The sequence below is a fragment of the Micrasema longulum genome, unplaced genomic scaffold (assembly GCF_059751315.1).
Source record: "Micrasema longulum isolate JH-2025_06_02 unplaced genomic scaffold, ASM5975131v1 h1tg000244l, whole genome shotgun sequence".
NCBI lineage: Eukaryota > Metazoa > Arthropoda > Insecta > Trichoptera > Brachycentridae > Micrasema > Micrasema longulum.
In genome coordinates, this window is record NW_028277449.1 from 257,197 (window position 1) to 276,814 (window position 19,618).

The 19,618-nt window shown below is 33.6% G+C and overlaps 1 protein-coding gene across 2 annotated transcripts; it reads right to left on the reverse strand.

The window, feature by feature from the left end:
* Window positions 1-1,734: 1,734 nt before the first annotated feature.
* On the reverse strand, window positions 1,735-19,401 carry Herp (Homocysteine-induced endoplasmic reticulum protein). Of its 2 annotated transcripts, none has more exons than XM_088223645.1 (5): window positions 18,892-19,401; window positions 15,266-15,780; window positions 13,172-13,226; window positions 12,219-12,391; window positions 1,735-10,515 (listed from the first exon to the last, which is right to left on the reverse strand). In XM_088223645.1, the coding sequence occupies exons 1-5, from the start codon at window positions 19,024-19,026 to the stop codon at window positions 10,224-10,226; spliced, it is 1,170 nt and encodes a 389-aa protein (XP_088079771.1). In that variant the 5' UTR covers window positions 19,027-19,401; the 3' UTR covers window positions 1,735-10,223. The 2 variants fall into 2 exon arrangements, with proteins under 2 accessions (XP_088079771.1, XP_088079772.1); XM_088223646.1 differs by lacking the exon at window positions 18,892-19,401 and adding an exon at window positions 16,260-16,464.
* Window positions 19,402-19,618: the final 217 nt, after the last annotated feature.

Here is a 19,618-nt window from a genome sequence, read left to right on the forward strand (position 1 = left end):
ATATTGCAGTTGATTAATAAGAAACATTTTGCAGTTGATCAATGTGTCATTTTGCCGTTGATCAATATGAGTTATATTGCAGTTGATTAATAAGAAACATTTTGCAGTTGATCAATGTGTCATTTTGCCGTTTATCAATATGAGTTATATTGCAGTTGATCAATAAGAATAATTTTGCAGTTGATCGATAAGTCATTTTGCAGTTGATCGATAAGTCATTTTGCAGTTGATCAATAAGAGTCATTTTGCAGTTGATCAATAAAAGTAATTTTGCCGTTAATCCATAGGTCATTATATGGTCACCTATGCAGTTTTTTAACAATTTATCTTAATAGAATCTATGTTTTTACTATTATATAATAAAAGTAAGCAAAGTGTAATAAAATATATCAATTCAATGATTTTTTTAAAAGTAAAAACTTGTTTTTTTAAGGTGAAAACATAGAATCCAAAAAAGCTCTTTTGAATCATTTTGCAATTGTTCAATTTCTGTTATACTACCATATTGATGTATGTAACATTATATTTGATGTGTTTTTTTAAGAGAAAAATAAAAATATTTGTTATTATAAATTGTTTTATTTCTTTTACAATTAAATTATGCAAAACCTTGCGGAATATATTCATTTTAGTATACAATTTTTCTTAGCGGTCCTGAAGGAAACTGTTTTCTTGCATGGAAATTCCAGGTTCAATTCCTGGTGAGACAAGTATCTAAAACAGCAATATGTTTTAAATGGTGAGGTGGAAAATTGTGTTTTTCCAATTCAAAATATTACACCAACGAAGAAGTGAAAACTGGCCAAGTCAGAATTCTTGTTTGTCGGCAAATCAAGATTGAAGCTTTTAAATGGTTTTGCTATTTAGTACACTTTTGATTTTAAGTTTCTTTTGCTTAATTTTTTTTAAATTTTGTTTTAAAGGAATAACCCGTAAGCCTCTATACAAGATGTTCTTAAAACCCTGTCACATCCAAAACCACGATGATCAGGATGAGCAAGAAGACATATTGGCACATTCAAATAATTTTTTAGAACAAATAAAATTATAAAAAATAAAATATAAATAAAAAAAAATGGTTTCTGCAAGGGAGAAACGAGGAGAGGGGAGTCTGATACGCTGCTGAACCCGCGCGTTGCGCCCCCCTCGCCCGATTCAGAATCCGAGCACTGAGGAACTCGACTTATCAACACATGTAGTTTAGCACAATTTCTTTACTATGGTCGAAGAACATTTACATTTACCCACACTATTCAATTAAAACATTAACAATTTGAATTTTAGCCAAGAAATTTATGGCAGTTCTGTGTCCCGCGAATTACATGTATGATTTTTAAACATCTTACTCTCCTCCGAACAATAGTTTTCGACAATATTCTGAGTTTGTCCAAATTTTTGTAGACAAGGACTGGATTCAACTCCCTGAAGAATATTTAAGACAAAGTAATATAGAAGTCTAGGCATCTACAGGGCTTATAACCTGTCAATGGCAGATGAATCTCACCCGCATAAATAAAGGTTTCAGCTCTTTAACTTCACAAACATCAACAGATGAAAGAATTGAAGGAATATAGATGTTCAAATATAGGCAGAATGGTGAATGTTACACAGTGTGTAAAGTGGCCACTTAAACCAGCCATTGACAGGTCATAAGCCCTGTGGATGCCAAGACTTCTATATTACTTTGTCTTAAATGTTCTTCATCTCGGTTGTAATATGTTAATAAAACTATTGTTTTTTCAATATTCAATTTTTATTTGTTTATATACTTGTACAATTTATTTCAGAAAGAGTACATACATAACATTATGTCTAGACCTTAACTTTATTTTAAAACTAAAATATTATGTACAGGAACAAAACTTAATAAATACGATGACTTAAAAATCTTTCTCACTATTAAAATTTCATGTAAATAAAATATACCTAGCTTTTAACTATTATATTGTGGAGTAAGCAAAGTGTAATAAAATATATCTATCGAATGGCGGCCCAGATAAAAAGGGTAAATTTTACAAGCCTATTTACTGCGATGAACAATTTAATTTCCCCGTTGAGGTGGAGGCAAAGTTACACCTACAAAATTAAAAATTTAAAAAATAATAATTTGAATAAAAATGTGACGGTAATATAATTTTCTTGTAGAATTTCAAAAACAGGAATGATTGAAAAATATTTTATTTGAACCCGAATTGAATGAATCAGAATTATTTGACATCTCAAACCCAAGTTCAATTGCTTATCAATTTTTCCCGAAACATTAATTAAAATGTATGGGAAAAATAGTAAAATCTGTAAAAAAATTAATACATTTCAAATACAAAGCCAATCAATCATAAACCCTCGTTTGACCTTAGTATAAAAAATCAGCAAATTTTATGAAACTTCAAAGTAAACTAATGTTTATAAGTAAACACTAAAGTGGGAAATTTAAAAATCTAAATATATTGAAAACACACAATGCCGGCAAAACAACACAATAAAATGGCTTTGTTAAATAGTACAGTAATCAATATTTTTATAAGCATACTAGTGATCCTCATTTAGGGCATTGGAATTAAAGATGGCAACCTTTAAAAACATTTTTTTTCACAGAGAACATTTTACGTAAATTAGGAGTTGAAAATTTAGGCTATTTCCGACAGCTACGAGATAAAAAATTCTCATTCTCAAAGGCCTCACATAACCAACAGGTTAGTGCATTAAATAATAAGATGACTTAATCAGTAAAAAAAAAATGGTCAACGCATCTCAATAGAAGACCTTAACAGTTTTCAAACTTTTCGACTTTGTAGTTTTATACTACTGTCCCTGATCTTATCGGCGTCAAATCCCCAAGCAGTAATAAACCTCGGCATAAGCAAATGAAAGCAAAAACTGGTAGAAATCATAATAAAAATGAACCTTTTGAATACATGTCACCATTGTGGACAAGGACTAGGGCCTGGATTGAATAGAATAGAATAATTATGTCAAAGATTGTTTTACTATCATGAATTATGTAAAACTACTACAGAACATATATTGTTTTTAAAACAAATGTTAAATGAAATAAATCGATTTGTCAAACTGAATTTTTTTTCTTTAGAGGTTGCTTTCTTTGCCTTCAATCAGTTCTAAAAGAATATTGCGTGGCGTCAAAACATTAAAAGGAAAGCATTGTTTTTAATGAGCCATTGTTTTCGTTAATATTAGCCAGGCGCTCAACGGAATCAGCTCCGCGGAGTGTAAACTTTTTGCATTTCGGTAGTTTTAAAACGAGTTCAAATTTGTAATGTGATTAGGTTATATCTTTACTAACAAAAAAATAAATTTATCAATATAGATTAATAAAGAATATTTTCAGACAGTTGCATTATTGCCAATCCAATTTTTAAAATCATAACCCATAAAACTGTATTTTTACAATTAAAAAAATGGTTGCTTTTTAAAAAAAGTCTTGCATGTCAAATGCATGTATTGATTACACTTTTTTCTGATTGAGAAGTGCTAAAAAATAGGTTACGTGCATTCATTTTATTGATTGATGGCAGAGTAAAGCTAAACACCAATATTTTTTTTAACTTACCAAACAAGCACAACAAATTATAAATTCAAGTGCAACAATATGCCGATGTGTCAAAAGTAATAAATATATTTTTGGATATTAAAAATCAAACATTTAGCCTACTGAAACTATTTTTCAATAACTGGACATTTAGTATATTTATGAGAAATCCTTAAATTGATTAACCATGGTGTTCTTCAGATCTTTTTTATACCCTCTAATTTGTATAAGACTGCGAAGCAATTCAGTTGAAAGATGGCAAAATACCATATCGTCATAATCGTAGAACAACGACGGATGTGTGAAAAATACGACATGGACTTTTTTAAATATTTGATCTTGAAAAAGGTTTTATAATTATTTTTTTATGTAATGAAGGAGAAATTAAATATATACAAATTATTCAAAATAAGACAATGAGGATTATAGACAAAAGAAATATCTATTCTAATGTAGAAAGAATGCACAAAGAAATTGGCTTACTCACAGTAAAGCAGCAAACGAAATATAATGTAGCAATTTTTATGCATAAAATAATTAAGGGGATGAATAAAATAAAAACAATAATAAAATTTAACAAACAATGTCATACATATCGGGGGCTTAGGGTCATAGGGGGGAAACTACAAAAAATGCTGTTTTGTGTTAAGTACTAATCTGATATCCAAACAAAATATCCTGTTAGTGACAAAAAGATGAAACTCATCCAATAAGTAGTTACCTAGATAAATTTGTGTGAAACTACAAATGAAGCGTTTTGTTTAAAGTCAGAAGAATAAAACACCTTTTACATAATTTTGTTAATTTACTAATGTAAGCGCAAGTTAGGGTCATATAGACGAAAGCGTAGTTTCATATTTTTGTCTCTAAAACATTTTATGCTCTATTAACTGTATTTTTTATTTTCTTTATTTGTTACCCTTAAAAGACAGTATTATTTTTTGAAAACTGTTTTATCATTTATCTCAAAACTCTGTTTTTGTAGTTTCGCCCTTATGACCCTTAACCCCCGATATGAAACAAGGGATAAAAAAAGATAAGATTACCAATGAGGAGAAAAACAGAATCTCAAAACTCATTGTACAAGGGATTGAAGCTGTACAATTTGTTACCCGAAGAAATAAAGAAGATAAAAAAGATTGAAATAATATTATTAAAAGTTTATATTAGTTCTTAAGATGTTATGAACTAACTTAATTAAGCATAAATAAATAAAAATGATTTATTTTCCAAGTTTGAATAAAATGAAATGTATATAACTAACATAAGTATCAAAGGAAATACTTTAGTAGTAATAGACTTGTGATATGCTTGTGTCAAAAAAAATGTTTGAATAGCTCTCATGTCCAGTTGAAGAAAATCACACATTCTACAATCATGATGATATGTCATTTTTTATAAATTTTGAAGATGAGAAATTGTATAGTTTGATGGGTTCAGAAAAAGTGGAATTTTAGTTTACTAGCCTAATTTTAATGTCAGTAGAAGTATTGAACATTTGTTTACCCAGGATTTTTTTTCACCATGGCGTGTTTACAAAAAAATGTTGAAAAATTGCTGAAGAAAGCTAGTCACTCAATATGCCCAGATATCATATTTAGCCATCTTTCAAACATAATTTAATTGAGGACACGGGTGGTAGAACATACTAACGTCGTTTATCTGGCCAATGCCCTATGCACCGCTGGGTGTGGAAGGGGAAACGATGATGAATAATTCATGTCAACCGTGTCAGGAATCGAACGCAAGACCTCTTGCATGGCAGGGCAAACACGCTGGCCATTACACCACAAGGTGGACAAATCTAATACAGTACAGATAAATAAATACAAGATCCTAAATGGTCATTATGATTGCCTCCTGCATGGGATATATACAGAGTGTTCTTTAAACCCTGTCACATCCGAAACCACGATGATCAGTATGAGCAAGAAGACATATTGGAACATTAAAATAAATTTTTAGAATGAATAAAATTTAAAAAATATATATATAAAAAAAACAAATGGTTGCTAACTTCTGCAGGGGAGAAACGAGGAGGGGGTAGGGAGGAGTCTGAGACACCGTTACCACGCGGCCGCGCCCCCCTCGCTTCTCCCCTGCAGAAGAAAGCAACCATTTGTTTTTTTTTAAATTTTATTTTTACAAATTTTCTTCGTTCTAAATATTATTTTAAATATGCCAATATGTCTTCTTGCCCATACTGATCATCGTGGTTTCGGATGTGACAGGGTTTAAAGAACACCCTGTATTAATACAATCCATACACCTGTTTGTAGGGTCATCGCTGGAAGCTCTATCGTCCCCAATTGCCTCAACCCCGAGAGTATTTTCTCTCCGGCAGAGTGGTTTTAAACTTAAATTTTGGAAGCCAAAATAAAGTAAATAAAATTAAGGAAAGTACAATAAAGTAAATGTATACTAGATATTCGCACACCAGCAATGGCTGCTTGCCTATAATCCAATAATAATCATAAAAATAGAAAAAATACATGGTTTTACAATCGGAGAGGTTAACGGAAGGTCAGAACACAGAACACTGAATTTTGACGACTTCTCACTTGCTTATTATTTAACATTTGGCTAAAGAATTTGCCACCAATTAATTTCATTTGTACTTCACACATTCGGTCGTGTTAGATCATTTTGAGGGGTTAATATTGAATTAATGTTATTTACAAAGTTTTTACTAAATTGAAAATGTATTGATCGTTAAGTTCAACAGTTAAGAAAATTTATTATTACTTTAGAGATAATGAAAAAGAAATACATGGTTACCAAGAATTTCGTTAATTTGTTATACATGAGCAAAATGTCTGAAATGCTCTTGTAATGTCCCAGAAGCCGACATCTTAATTCTTTACTGGTTTTCTGACTTTAGAACTTCTTCGGCGGGATTTCGCAATGAGTGCTACAGAGAAAAATGGATACAAAAAATGTTTTCAAGCATTAAATTGTACGGCGAGGTTCCTTGAAAATTTATGGGAAAAAAAAGATTTTAGTAAAAATTAACTACTTTGAATGACGTCTTTAGTTCTTTAAATATACCAATGATAGAGTGCTGTGATAGATTTCTAGCCTACGGAAAGCCAATTCACCAATCAGCAGAGCTCATTGAAGAGAACTTGTGACGGCACAGGGGGAGTAATTTCAAAATTACAAAACTTTAAAAAATCATAGCGCTGATAATACCACACAATATTCTTTAATTTGGCTTACTTTAATAGTCTATTAACAAATATTTTGTTTTAAAAAAAAAACACTGAATTTTCTCATTATCTGAGCAAGAAAATTTTACATATGAAGAGGGTACATGGCTAAAATGGGCCCATTAATTTTTTCAATTTTCGAAATAAAGATGCCATTTTTTTTCTCTTGAATGAGTTCTGTAGAATAGAATATTCAAAACTAACAAAATCTGACTCCTTGTCTAACATATTGTATGAAATAAATATGGGGCCAAGGCACGGAAAAACATTTTAAAAAAAAAACATGAAAATTTTTATTAGTTTTATCTGCGGTTGTATGTAAAAATATATTTTACATTAATTGAGAACGTATTTTATTAAATATATGAACTACGAATTTTGTTCATGAGTCTATTTTTGGGATGCACGCTACATATGTACAACTGCATACTTAACGAAAATTTCGTTGTTTGAAAATTATGATGTTTGTTACATTTTTTTACTGTCTCAACTAGAAAAAAAACTACAATGTATTTACTATGAAGCAGTCAATCAGCGAAAGAAAATGTACTTTTTTGAGTGTTAATTTTGTGGATAAGGCTATTTACACGGATGCTCGAATCTATGTAATATGGTAATTTATAATTTTGTATTGAAAAAAGTGAAGCCTTACAAGAAATAACTCAAAATTCTGAACAATAATCATGTTTATAGGTTTTCCAACAGACAGAGAATCTCTTTGATAAGGGAGTAAAATCTAGCCATTTAAAGCTCTTACGACGCGTTATCAGCGAGTTGAAACAATCGTTATACATATATCGCAGATGATGGACGCAACCAGACTGTAAGGAACGTCGGCAAGGAGTGCTTAAAACAGATGGCTGAACAACCCAGTATTTGAAAGGCCGTAAACATCTAAGTAGTTTATTTGCCGGTATACGAGGTGTGTTCATAAAATAACAGGAGTTTTTCAATTTTGCAGGTTTGCAGAGTCTGAGTGTCAATTTTTTTATATTTGCTATGTTGGTATACATGCCCCTGAAGCATGCTAAAATTTTAAGCTGTATTCATTGTTCACTTCGTCTATGTGTTCGGTGTGCTCGGCGATTTTCGTCTTGGCGATCCAGAATGCCTGCATTGGGACGATTGAGCCTTCGTTTCAACGTCATATCCGTAAAACCATGTTTCGCCACCTGTTATAACACATTTCAGTAATTTTGCATCGTCGTCGACTTCATTTAGTGACACCTGAGCGACTTCCGTCCGCCGCTGTTTTTGTTTGAAATTCAAAAATTTTGGAACAAACTATGCTGCCACGCGTTTCATACCCAAAACATTTGAAAAAAATTCATGGCATGAGCCAATCGATATGCCAACATCATCAGCAACTTCTCTTATTGTGATTCGGCGATCATTCATAACCATTTCATTAATTTTTTCCATGTTTTCATCGGTTGCTAATGTGCTGGGGCGTCCGGGCCGTTCGTCATCTTTAACATCTTCACGGCTATCTTGGAAACGCTTATACCACTTGTAAACTCTTGTTTTACACATAGCAGACTCACCATAGACCTTTGTTAACATTTCACACACTTTACTTAATTTTTTTACACAAAATTTGATAAAAACTCATTGATCCGTTTAAAAAAAAAAGAAAATCGCCGAGCTCATAAAAACACGTCTAACCTTAACGGCTGCCACAGACAAAGTAAGCAATGAATACAGCTGAAAAATTTTGCATACTTCGGGGGCATGTATACCAACATAGTAAATATTTAAAAATTGACAATCGGATTCTCCAAACCCACAAAATTCCCGTTATTTTCTGAACACACCTCATACCTATTCTTTAATTCTTGTCTCTTGATTTTTACTACCATATTCCTTTCTCGAAGAGGTTCATCCCATTTAAATATTGCGATGGCTACTACATAACCTTTGTTTTTAATTTTGTATTCTTAAGCTATGGTTTTCTGAGAAAGCGGTGCCGTTATCTAGCGGACATGATATGCCGTTATGCGGCGGGCGTAACAAGACGGCCGCCTTAAGGGTGACCAGAGATCAATTTAAGGAGAAAGGTGCCGTTATCTAGCGGCCGTGATCACCTAAATTATTAACTTATTTTTATAAAACTGCAGAACTCAGCAGAATCGTAGAAGGGAGGCACCTATCTCCGAGAGGCGAGCCCAATGGATAGGTCACATTATACGCCATGAGGGTCTCCTGCGTGACTGCGTCTTTAAACTGCGTCTCATATACCAAGTTGAAGAGGGCTGCAGAGAATAGAGACCAATGGAGGACGAGATGCAGGGCTTTGCTGCAAACCAATCTCCAAGATTAAAACTGCTAAGAAAAAATTGACTTGGCAATTTGAGTAGGTATATTTTGAAAATAAGGAGTCATCCGAAGTCAAAAACTATTAACATATTACAACAGAGATGAAGAACATTTAAGACAAAGTAATATAGAAGACTAGGCATCTACAGGGCTTATGACTTGTCAATGGCTGGTTTAAGTGGCCACTTTACACACTGTGTAACTAACACCATTCTGCCCATATTTAGACATCTATATTCCTTCAATTCTTTCATCTGTTGATGTTTGTGAAGTTAAAGAGCTGAAACCTTTATTTATGCGGGTGAGATTCATCTGCCATTGACAGGTTATAAGCCCTGTAGATGCCTAGACTTCTATATTACTTTGTCTTAAATATTCTTCAGGGAGTTGAATCCAGTCCTTGTCTACAAAAATTTGGACAAACTCAGAATATTGTCGAAAACTATTGTTCGGAGGAGAGTAAGATGTTTAAAAATCATATTACACAATGTGCATTTCAAGGTTTAGCACAAATTTTATGATTTTCGTACAAAAAATGAAAATTTCTCCATTTTCAGACACAAAAATGCTCACAGATACATGAAAAAAAAACATTCCAAAACTGCTTTAGTGACTGTCCGGAAAATGAAGGCACCGCTGTTTGAAGTTCTGCTCACAATCAACGCACTCTAGGAGACTTGCAACATTTTAATGATATCATCCACCGCTGCGCGACGGCTCCGCTTTCTTAGGAAACCATAGATTGAGTTATTTACGCAAATATTTCAATTGTGAGGCCATTCCTAAAAGTTGTAAATAATTGTGCTAGAAAATAATTAAGTTGGGGTAGAGCGGGGTTCGAATCCCTGATCTGTAGGACCGCAACACTACCACAAGACCACAATTCTTTTCTTTTCCATAGTTATGTCTGTAATCAACACTTTTATGCATTTAATAGACTGTCCTAAAATGATTTCACATGGTTGTTTACGCGGCCATCATCGACTCAATCCAATACCATACCCCCTAGATTATTTAATACCGACCGACCCCTTGATTTGACCGATGACGACAATCAGTTCACGGATTCAGAATCACACAATACCACCGAGATTCTTCGAGTGATATATTTTATCTTTGGAAAGGTCTCTTTACTATTAGATATATGTTGATTAAATGGCGTTCGGGGCATCTGGGAGGAGAGAGGTGAGGAATGATGTAATTACGGTCCAAGTAATGGCGAGATAGGAGGGCTGTGTCTCCTGCACCACCATTTGATCAGCAGCCTGGTTATTTGTATTGACAGGAGCCTCATCTATTGGTTGGTTTTCTGTGTTATTCGCGGGTTGTTCTACGTTGGGTTGCTCCCCGTTATTGTTGTCGACGCGGGGGGCGTTGTTGTTGTTGTTGACATTCTCCACATTGTTGTTTTGAACCAGCGAATGGAAGTAGCGAATCTGGTATCTGAAATGTAAAAAAAAAGGGATCATTCTATTTGTGCTGGAGCTATTTGTTAAAGAGGTACTTGTGAACTTCTGGAAATCTGAAGATGAAATCAGGTCACAGCTAAATATACAGACATGATCTGCGGGAAGGATAAATTATGTTGGGCCAACCACTCACTCGAAGCTAGCTCACAGGACCTTACCTTCCTGGCTACTAAGTTCTCCAATCATCTTCGGATAGCCATAAAGAGCTACACAAGTGGAAACGTATTTAAGAAGAAGACTAATGGAAATTTTCTATATTATGCACACAACAATCCGTGAAATGAAATATTATTAGGCGTACAACTTTGCTTCCGCCGTTTTCCTGTAGATGGCTATAGCGGTAGGTAGTGGTCGAAATAAATAGATCATATACGTCGTGCAATCAATTTGGGCATCTGTCAACATAACCTCAGAGAAACATTAGTCGATTTGTGTCGGCATCATAAAGTTACTCTCAATTGAAAATGTCGATACTATCAAATATTTATGGCGAGGTCGCTATGAGTGAAAGAATGTGATTTGAATGTGGTTTCAACGCTTCAAGAACAGTGATTTACTGCCATTAAGTAAGTATAAGGCGAAGATTATGGCCTCAGAACATTAGGTATGAGGTGGTTCGATTTCAAAATTAACATTGAAATTTTTTTATTTAAATTTTTTTGTTTTTTTTACAATAAACATAAGAGGTAAAACAGAGTATTTAAAAATAAAGCATAATTAGATAGCAATGAAATACATATTAATAGTAAACAAAAAATCCCACAATAGCATGGCCTGTTCATGGGTATACAAGAAAGTGTTCATGAATTTTTGCTCCTATAATAAATAATGGACAGTTATAATATTTTTGTGTATTCCAAGAACAGATACGGCAGCCTCCTATAACAAGCGTTTTGAGGAGTGGACCTAACTTGGATAGGAGAGGATAGCAATAGGGTCTCCTGAAGGAATCTGGTGATGTCCACATGCTTCACATAGGAGCGAATGTAGAAAAAAAAGAAGAACTGTTTTTTAGGGTTTAAAAAAATTCTAATTGACTTTTATAAAATGAAACCTATCATTCATTATTCTTTGTTTCAGTATACGTTTTTTTATACTGGTTACGCCACATTAACACCTTCACTAGGATGAGGCATTCAAATTTATTTGCTACCTACGAGGCCCTGGTTAAGATGTTGCATTTGCCTACCGTGGGTACCGATATTGTCCCAACGCCAGAATAACAACTGAACTGATCATGTGGTCTTTATATTCTCACCGCGATCGCAAAGAAAATATTTTGCGATCAATAATTGATTAAATCCACCGTGTTGTGTAATCGTCAAGTGCCCCTCCTTCTTGACCACGAGATCTGATCTGATCCTGACTGCTGCGACAGAAGTTCCAGACAATAAGGGTGCCGGAACCCAGAGTAAGGTAGGCAATTGCAGTCATTGTATTTAGGGTTCTGTGGCAAAGCAAATAAAGGATAACGCATTCCGTGAACCAGCAATTCGAGCGTTCATCTGCTAATGGGCAAGAAGCGCGTTAACATACGGTATTTGCACGGAATGTATCCGCCATGGTGAACGAGTGTCGAATGTTTTTTTCATAAATTTGCACGAGTTAAATGAATATATGACTGTTTTGGCTGGCTATACTGCGAGAGGTAAGTAATGAGCCGAGGAAGTGACTTACAAGTATATGAGGAAGGCTGTCACAAGCACCAGTAGGAAGCGCAGTGGGCTGGAGTAGAAGTAGATGACTGTGAACATGACACAAGCTCGGCTGGCCGTGTAGAACCAGTCTAGCCAATCACGGGGTTCTGGGTCAACTTCTGCCGGAGGCTCAGGAGGCGGAGCTTGCGGGGCCTATAGACAAAATTAAATTAATAATAATAGAGTCTTTATTCAATAAAATACACATATTATTACAATATTAATACATTATAAAAAGAGAAACCGAAAGTATTAAAACATAAATTTTGTCCCAATAAACTATTGAATAATAGTTTGCTCAGACAAAATTTTTAATTAAGATTCAAATAAAAGTAAAAGAGTACAGTCGTAATTTTGTACACATAAAATAATGTACATATATTATTTTGTATTAAGAAAGACAAAAAAATTATAGAACAAAATAAATAAAAAATTTCAATTCATATCTAAAACACGTAAATTGAAAATTAAAACTACCTATTAAAATTAAGATCCTAAATATGTTAATAAAATAAGAAAGAAAGAAAAGAAAAGGTTAAAAAGAAAATAGTAAAAATGTAAAACATTTAAGTTTGTAAGTGAAAATTCTCGATGGAAGTTCATTGTAATTTATTATATAAATAAAACACGGGTGATACTTTAATCCACAAATTTGGAATATCCAGTGACCGGTTTCATCGCTTTCGCGACATCTTTGAGACTGGTATCTTTATTAAAGAGTTAAATGTATTTATACAAAACAGAGGTAAGGATAGATAATTCAAAGTTATATGTAAGTAAATTAAATAAAGTTATTTTTATCTTAAGGATCATTATCAACAAATTTTCTTTAGGTTAACTAATTGATTAGTTAAAAAATTGTAGGTACACGTTTCAGCCACACGTTACACATTTATTGTTTGGAGAACTTGAATAAAAGAGATGTATAGTTACCGGTTGATTATTTTCTACTGGTGGTGGGTTGTTTACTGTGGTAGCAGTTTGCATTCTGAAAAAAAAAACATGTTTTTCAAATACAACCATAATAAAGCTGAAAATTATTTTGAAGACAGCCCAAATTACAAACCCAGCCTTACTTAACCGCCATACCTATACGAACGTACGTGATACATCCTCGATATTATCGCCCGAACGCAACAAGCCGTATCCCGTATGTCCAGGTACAAAAAAGTATACCCGCAACCACAAGAACATTTGTCCGAGTCCGAGTCGCCCTACGTATACGAATATGTTATACGGCAAGTTTAGTATTTTTATTCATTTTGAGGTCAGTCGAAGTTAACGGATGTGTTCGTGTTTTGTTTGTATGAGGAAGGAATCGCTAAAAAGTAATTATTTACAAGCCTCTTCATATTTAGCAGTTCACCTTGAAAGTGTAATGGAAAAATGGCACAAGGAAAGGTGTTGGTGTTGATGATTGGTATGAAATATTTATTTCAAAAACTGTTTTTACACCAGAATATTTCATAGTCCCTGGACTGATACCTGAAGAGTAAGACTGATCATCTTACCTTCATGTAACAAAAATGATCAAGATAAGCTGCGATTGATTTAGGTGCAGAAAGAGAATGATGGTGAGTATTCTCATTTGTTTATTGCATTTTTTTTTCATTTAAAATTGTATTTTTATATTTGTAAACTATTTATAACCTCTGTATATGTAAAAGCCCTTTGGGCGTTAATGAATAATTTAATTTTTGCATTTTTGATTTATTTATTCTATGCTAATATGTTTCAGCCAAATTTTGATTTATTTTTGAAAGGTTTTTCGTTATCTGTCAAAGTAATTTTGTCAAAGGAAATGTATTAAACAATTTGGTAGAGAAACAATCCTGGCACCTTTGACCAAATGTTGTGTCAAAGGGAGGAATATTGACAGTGATATTATTTCTTGAACAAATTATTATTATTAATAATACACTAGTAGCTATTAAGCTGATGCGTGTATATCAAGTGTACAAGTGTACATGGTTATTAAACATTATACATTGCTGTGTGCATCTAGTTAACATTCACTGAACTAGCACCAATCACTTTCTCGGGAAGGCCTTTCCATTTCTCCACAACTCGGTTTGTCAGGAAGTTCTTCCTGGGGTTGGATGAGAAGGAGGTAGTGTTGAGTTTCAATGAATGACCTCTGAGATGGCGGTTTTTATTCATAGTGAACGTTGATTTCAACTGGGGTACATTATATTGCTCAGTTAAGATTTTGAATGTTTCAATCGAGTCACCACGCTGCCTCCGCTCTTCCAGTGAACTTAACCCGAGCTCCCTTAAGCGGTCCTCGTATGATTTATTTCTTAGAGAAACTACCATTTTAGTTGCTCTTCTCTGGACTTTCTCCAACAACTCAATGTCTTTTTAAAAATAGGGACTCCAGATTTGGTAGGCATACTCCATGAGTCCCGGTGATGTGTAGCTAGTACACATTGCGTCTAACAACTAGATATCTTTATAAATATAATAAATATTGGGTTTAGATTTTCAGTATTCCTCCATTACACATTTACGTATCGACTGAAATAAAATGTATTTTATCGGAAATCGGGGATAAATTACAAATATCATCAAAAGTATACTCACAGTATACCAATTACACCTGGCGTTACACGTCCACTACATGTCCAGTCACGTAGTCCAGTACAAGCTACTTAGTAGCTCTTGGGAAGTTGGAGCGGGTGCACATTTCACCCGAGTCATTAGCGATGCCCAATGGTTTTTTCATGTTTTCAGCAGTTAGATTAGAAATATCATCATCTTTGAATTAAATTATAGTTAATTTAAGCCATTCCCTATAAACATTCCATTTTTCCCCTTTTAAATCTCTTATTTTTTTTATGTGTAGTGACTACAGAGCACCGTAACGCGTGGGTGTTTTTAGGACAGTAAGAGAAAGGTTACGTATAAGAGGAAATTGGTGCGTTTGACAATTTGGATAATATGTGATTACCATTTAAGATCACAAGTAATCACAACTCCGAGATCTTTTTGTGACAATAAAGCAGTAATATTGAAAATGATACTCACGCTTGACTATAGAACTGCATGTACTGGGCCTGCATATGTTGCATCCACGCCATCTGCGCGGCCGCGAGAGCTACAGGGTCATTCATCTGCATCGGCACTGCGCCCAGGTTGTTCTGCCCGACTTGGTAGCCGGTATTCCTCCACGCATTCCTATCGTTGTTCTCGGACTGCACCCTCTGCACGAACTGCATATCTTGGGGGTAATAAAGACGAGGTTCATTCTGTTCGTTCTGCTGCCGCCAGTAGTTCTCGGTAGTCTGGTTCGGGTGAGAATCGTTGACGTTTCTGTGTCGCAGCCCACTGGGAGTCGCTTCGCTTTCATTCAGTTGAGGCGCAGGGGTGCCTTTGGTTTCCGAGTTCATGGCGGGGGTCTTGGATTGTCTGACCTGAGGTACCGCGCAGACTAAATGGACGGTGTGAATATCCTGGCCTTCGTATCTGCGCAGAACATCCTTCAACACGACAGAGTCTGTAAGAAGCTGGCCCGAGTATATGAGTTTTTGTTCCTCTTGTTTCTGAAATAAAAATATATTTACAATTTTCATTTGTTTTAATCAAATAAGATCATACAGTAATAAATAATACAGTAATAAGTATAATAAGCAGCCATGATCATTTGATACATGAAGTCATAATGATCAGTCTTATGCCTAAGGACCACTCCAGGGACTATAAAATTTTACAGTGAAAATCACGTAATATTAGATAACAATATTTTGAGTATGTCCAAATGCTTGTAGACAGGCTGGACTTCCTTCCTAGGGAGTTATTAAGATCTAAATTTTTTACAGTGAGTCTTGATCATTTAATACACAACGTCTCAACTCAACACGGGACTTTTAATTCCATGTGATTTGCTGTCTGTTAATATTAAATTGTTGCAAAATCTGCTTTATATGAGATGCAGTGTCGAGGACTCACAGATCAAAGGCTCGAGGTTCGAGCCCTACTCTACCACAATTTGGTTCCTATTTTCTAAATGTGTGATACTTACAACTCATTTAAAATTTAATGGCCCCCAAATTGAGTAAACTATAAGAACTCGATACAGAAATTGGGCCTAAGGCCTGTTGCTACGCATTGCAAAAAAAATTATTGACGAACGACAATAGTACACGTTCTTTTAACACAAGATAAAACCTCACTACGGTATAATTTATTATAATACCCAACAGCACATAGCAAGCTATTGAAATGCCACATACAAAATGATAATTTGAACAAAATACATAGCAAGTGTGTGTGTACCTGTGATTTAAATTAGATAGGGACAAAACACATATGTGACGCACACACACAGACATTTACATAATGTTATCACGTAGCGGTTTTGTTTTGTTGATAACACAATAATAAATATTACATATTGTCCATATACAGATAAACCCTCTAAATAACTCCATTTTGAGAAAACAATGTGAAAATGCAGTTACATGTTATTTTTTGAGCTTTATCAACTGATAACATCCTACAACAGAGATGAAGAACATTTTAGAGAAGGGAATATGGAAATCAAGGCATTTACAGGGCCTTATGACCTGTGATTGCCTGGTTTAAGTGGCCACTTCACACACTGCGTAACATTTGCCATTATTTGCCAATTATTGAAGATCCATATTTCTTCAATTCTTGCATCTGGTTATTTTAGTGAAGTTAAAGAGCTGAAACCTTTATTCTTGCGAAGAGATTTATCTGATCAAATTATTTCACATACTAGGCAACACTTGAAAACAATTTTTAGATTTTTCTCAGTATAGGCACTTGGAGGGTTTTATCAATATTAAATTAATCTTAAAATCAATGAGGAACGTCAGCCCTTTGGGAATTTGTTTTTATTTTTTATTTATTTTTAAATTTTTTTGCTTTTTTTTACAATATGCAATAAGAGGTAAAACAGAGAGTTTTACACATCATCAAAGATCACACACATTTACATAATATTACAAATATCAAGTACCTATACTTATCTATGAGGCATTAAAATTAGGTTAACGAGACTATAATTTATTGTTGATTATCAATACAATATGATTTAAATGTATATTTTCACATACACTGGAGTATTTATTTGGTGGAAAATGTTTGGCTTAGAGTAAATTTAATCTTTAAACGTAAAATCGAGTTATTGGATCGTTATTCTAAATTCCGAAATAAATTGATAAAAAATAAGATTTATTGTAGTAATATGGTTGACATTAAAAACCACAGGAAAACAAATGCCGATTATTGCAAATATATGTAAATACAAAGTATTGCATCAATTAAAGAAAAGATCAAAGTCTATTACTTAGGCTGAAAAATAAGTTTTTACTGCCAAGATTTGAAGTGTTATAAATTAATGTCAGTCAGAGATGATTTTTTTATTTAAATGAACATAAATATAAAATAAAAACAAAAATATCATAATTAACAATATATAAGTTTACATATTATTATTCAACACGATACAATTTTTTAAGTGAGCAGACTAGAGGTAAAACGGATATCAGGTAACGATCCGGCCTACTTTTACATCTGGCCGCAAACCGGGTAGTAGCTTAATATCTGGCAGATACCCATAAATTGCAAAAAATTCATGTAATCGACGCCACTAGATTAGAAAATGGAAGTAACCCTCATTATTTGAAAAATTGTCTTTTTTGCATAAAAACGCTCGCCAGTATGCAGACTATGAAATGGCCTAGTGTGAAAAAACCCTTTTAATGAAATATTTCATATCAACCATGTCGGAAATCGAACCCGAGACCTCTTGCATGGTAGGCAAATGCGCTGACCATTACACCACGAGGTTGATTTATGACACATTATGTATATTGTTAATTATAAGTTTGAAATAATTTTTAGTCTAGTATTACGGATCTATTATATTATCCCGTATTATTGTATATATGACTGTAGATTTCAATAAATAAAAAAATCATAGAATTATTTATGGTTTTTCACTCTGCCCTGCTTAGAGTTTTTAGGTCTGCCAGGAAATATCTCAGTCTTAATTTCTTTGGTAACAAGTTGTCTTCTTTCAAGCAATCACCGAAATAAATTCAACTACCTTCCCATCAAACTCTTCCTCTTCAAACTCTCCCTCTTCCATTCCTACCTAGTTCAATTTTGCTTCCCCTCTTCCTTTATGTTATTTCAATAATCTTATATTGTTGTAATTTAACCATAATGTAAAAAAAAACTTTCATATCATCGGCCTAACTTGTAAAACTCGTAAATCTCAAACTGACTTGTTTTCAGGGGAGAGAAAAAAACAGTATTTACTTTAGTAGTGAAGTTTTTTCTATCCATTTAAAAAAAAATAATGCAGCGCAGTACGGATATAGAAGTTTCACACACATATAGATTATTTGAAGCCCTCACAGAAAACGCTCAAGTATCATTTTATTCCATTTGCGGATTTATGAGATTTACAAGTTAGGGTGATGATACATATTATGTATCCTTAAAAATACCTACTGGGCGTATATAAAAATAAATAAATATTCCTGTATTCACCCTGTTATGGGCATATTAAGACTGATTGATTGAGGTTCTCTATCTCTGCTGAAATAGCTTTCATTCTGATAAACTCCTGAGTATTAAATCTTATTACGAATTGTTAGTAAAATATAAATGTAACTTACGGGTTTGAGAGGATAAACTTCTGATAAATGGCCTTTAAGCTCTTGAATTGTCCAGGTCAGTTGACATTTAATCTTTTGATCTTCGATTTGTTGATTCGGTGCTTTGACAATGAGTGTCACAGGTAAACCTTCCATTTTGAAGTTTGATATTCTATTTATATTTTCACTATGATCAATTTCCTAGCGCGATATTTTAGAATTCAACGACAAAATTTGTTGCAATTCGTGTAACGCAGTGAATTTTGCACTAATTTGACACTTGAGTCACGATGTGTTATCGTGCCTTGGCGTATCAAACAATATAGCTCGGGTATTATTACACTACACTGGATTTTTTTCAAACAATACCAATTATTATTATTGTTTTGAAACAATCTGATGATATCAGACTTGGAACACGAACCAGATGACGATTGATCACGTAATTTTTAATACATATTTATTTATCTAAAAAACCATCTGTCGTAGTTTGATTGGTGTTTTTCCCAGTTTGTCTTAGTCCGTGGCGAAGTTGAGCTTGAAATGTATATAGCTGTTCCTTTCACTTGCTGACGTTCGTCATGCAGTTAAAAAGAGACAAAACGCTTTTGTTGGCTTTGACAGGGAGAAACGATAGAATAATACAATTTGACGTTCTGTAATTATGGCTAAAAAGTTGATATAAGTATAGCCATTCAAACATAAGTAAGTACCGTTAAAAAAAAACATTATGGTATTTGAGCTTTGA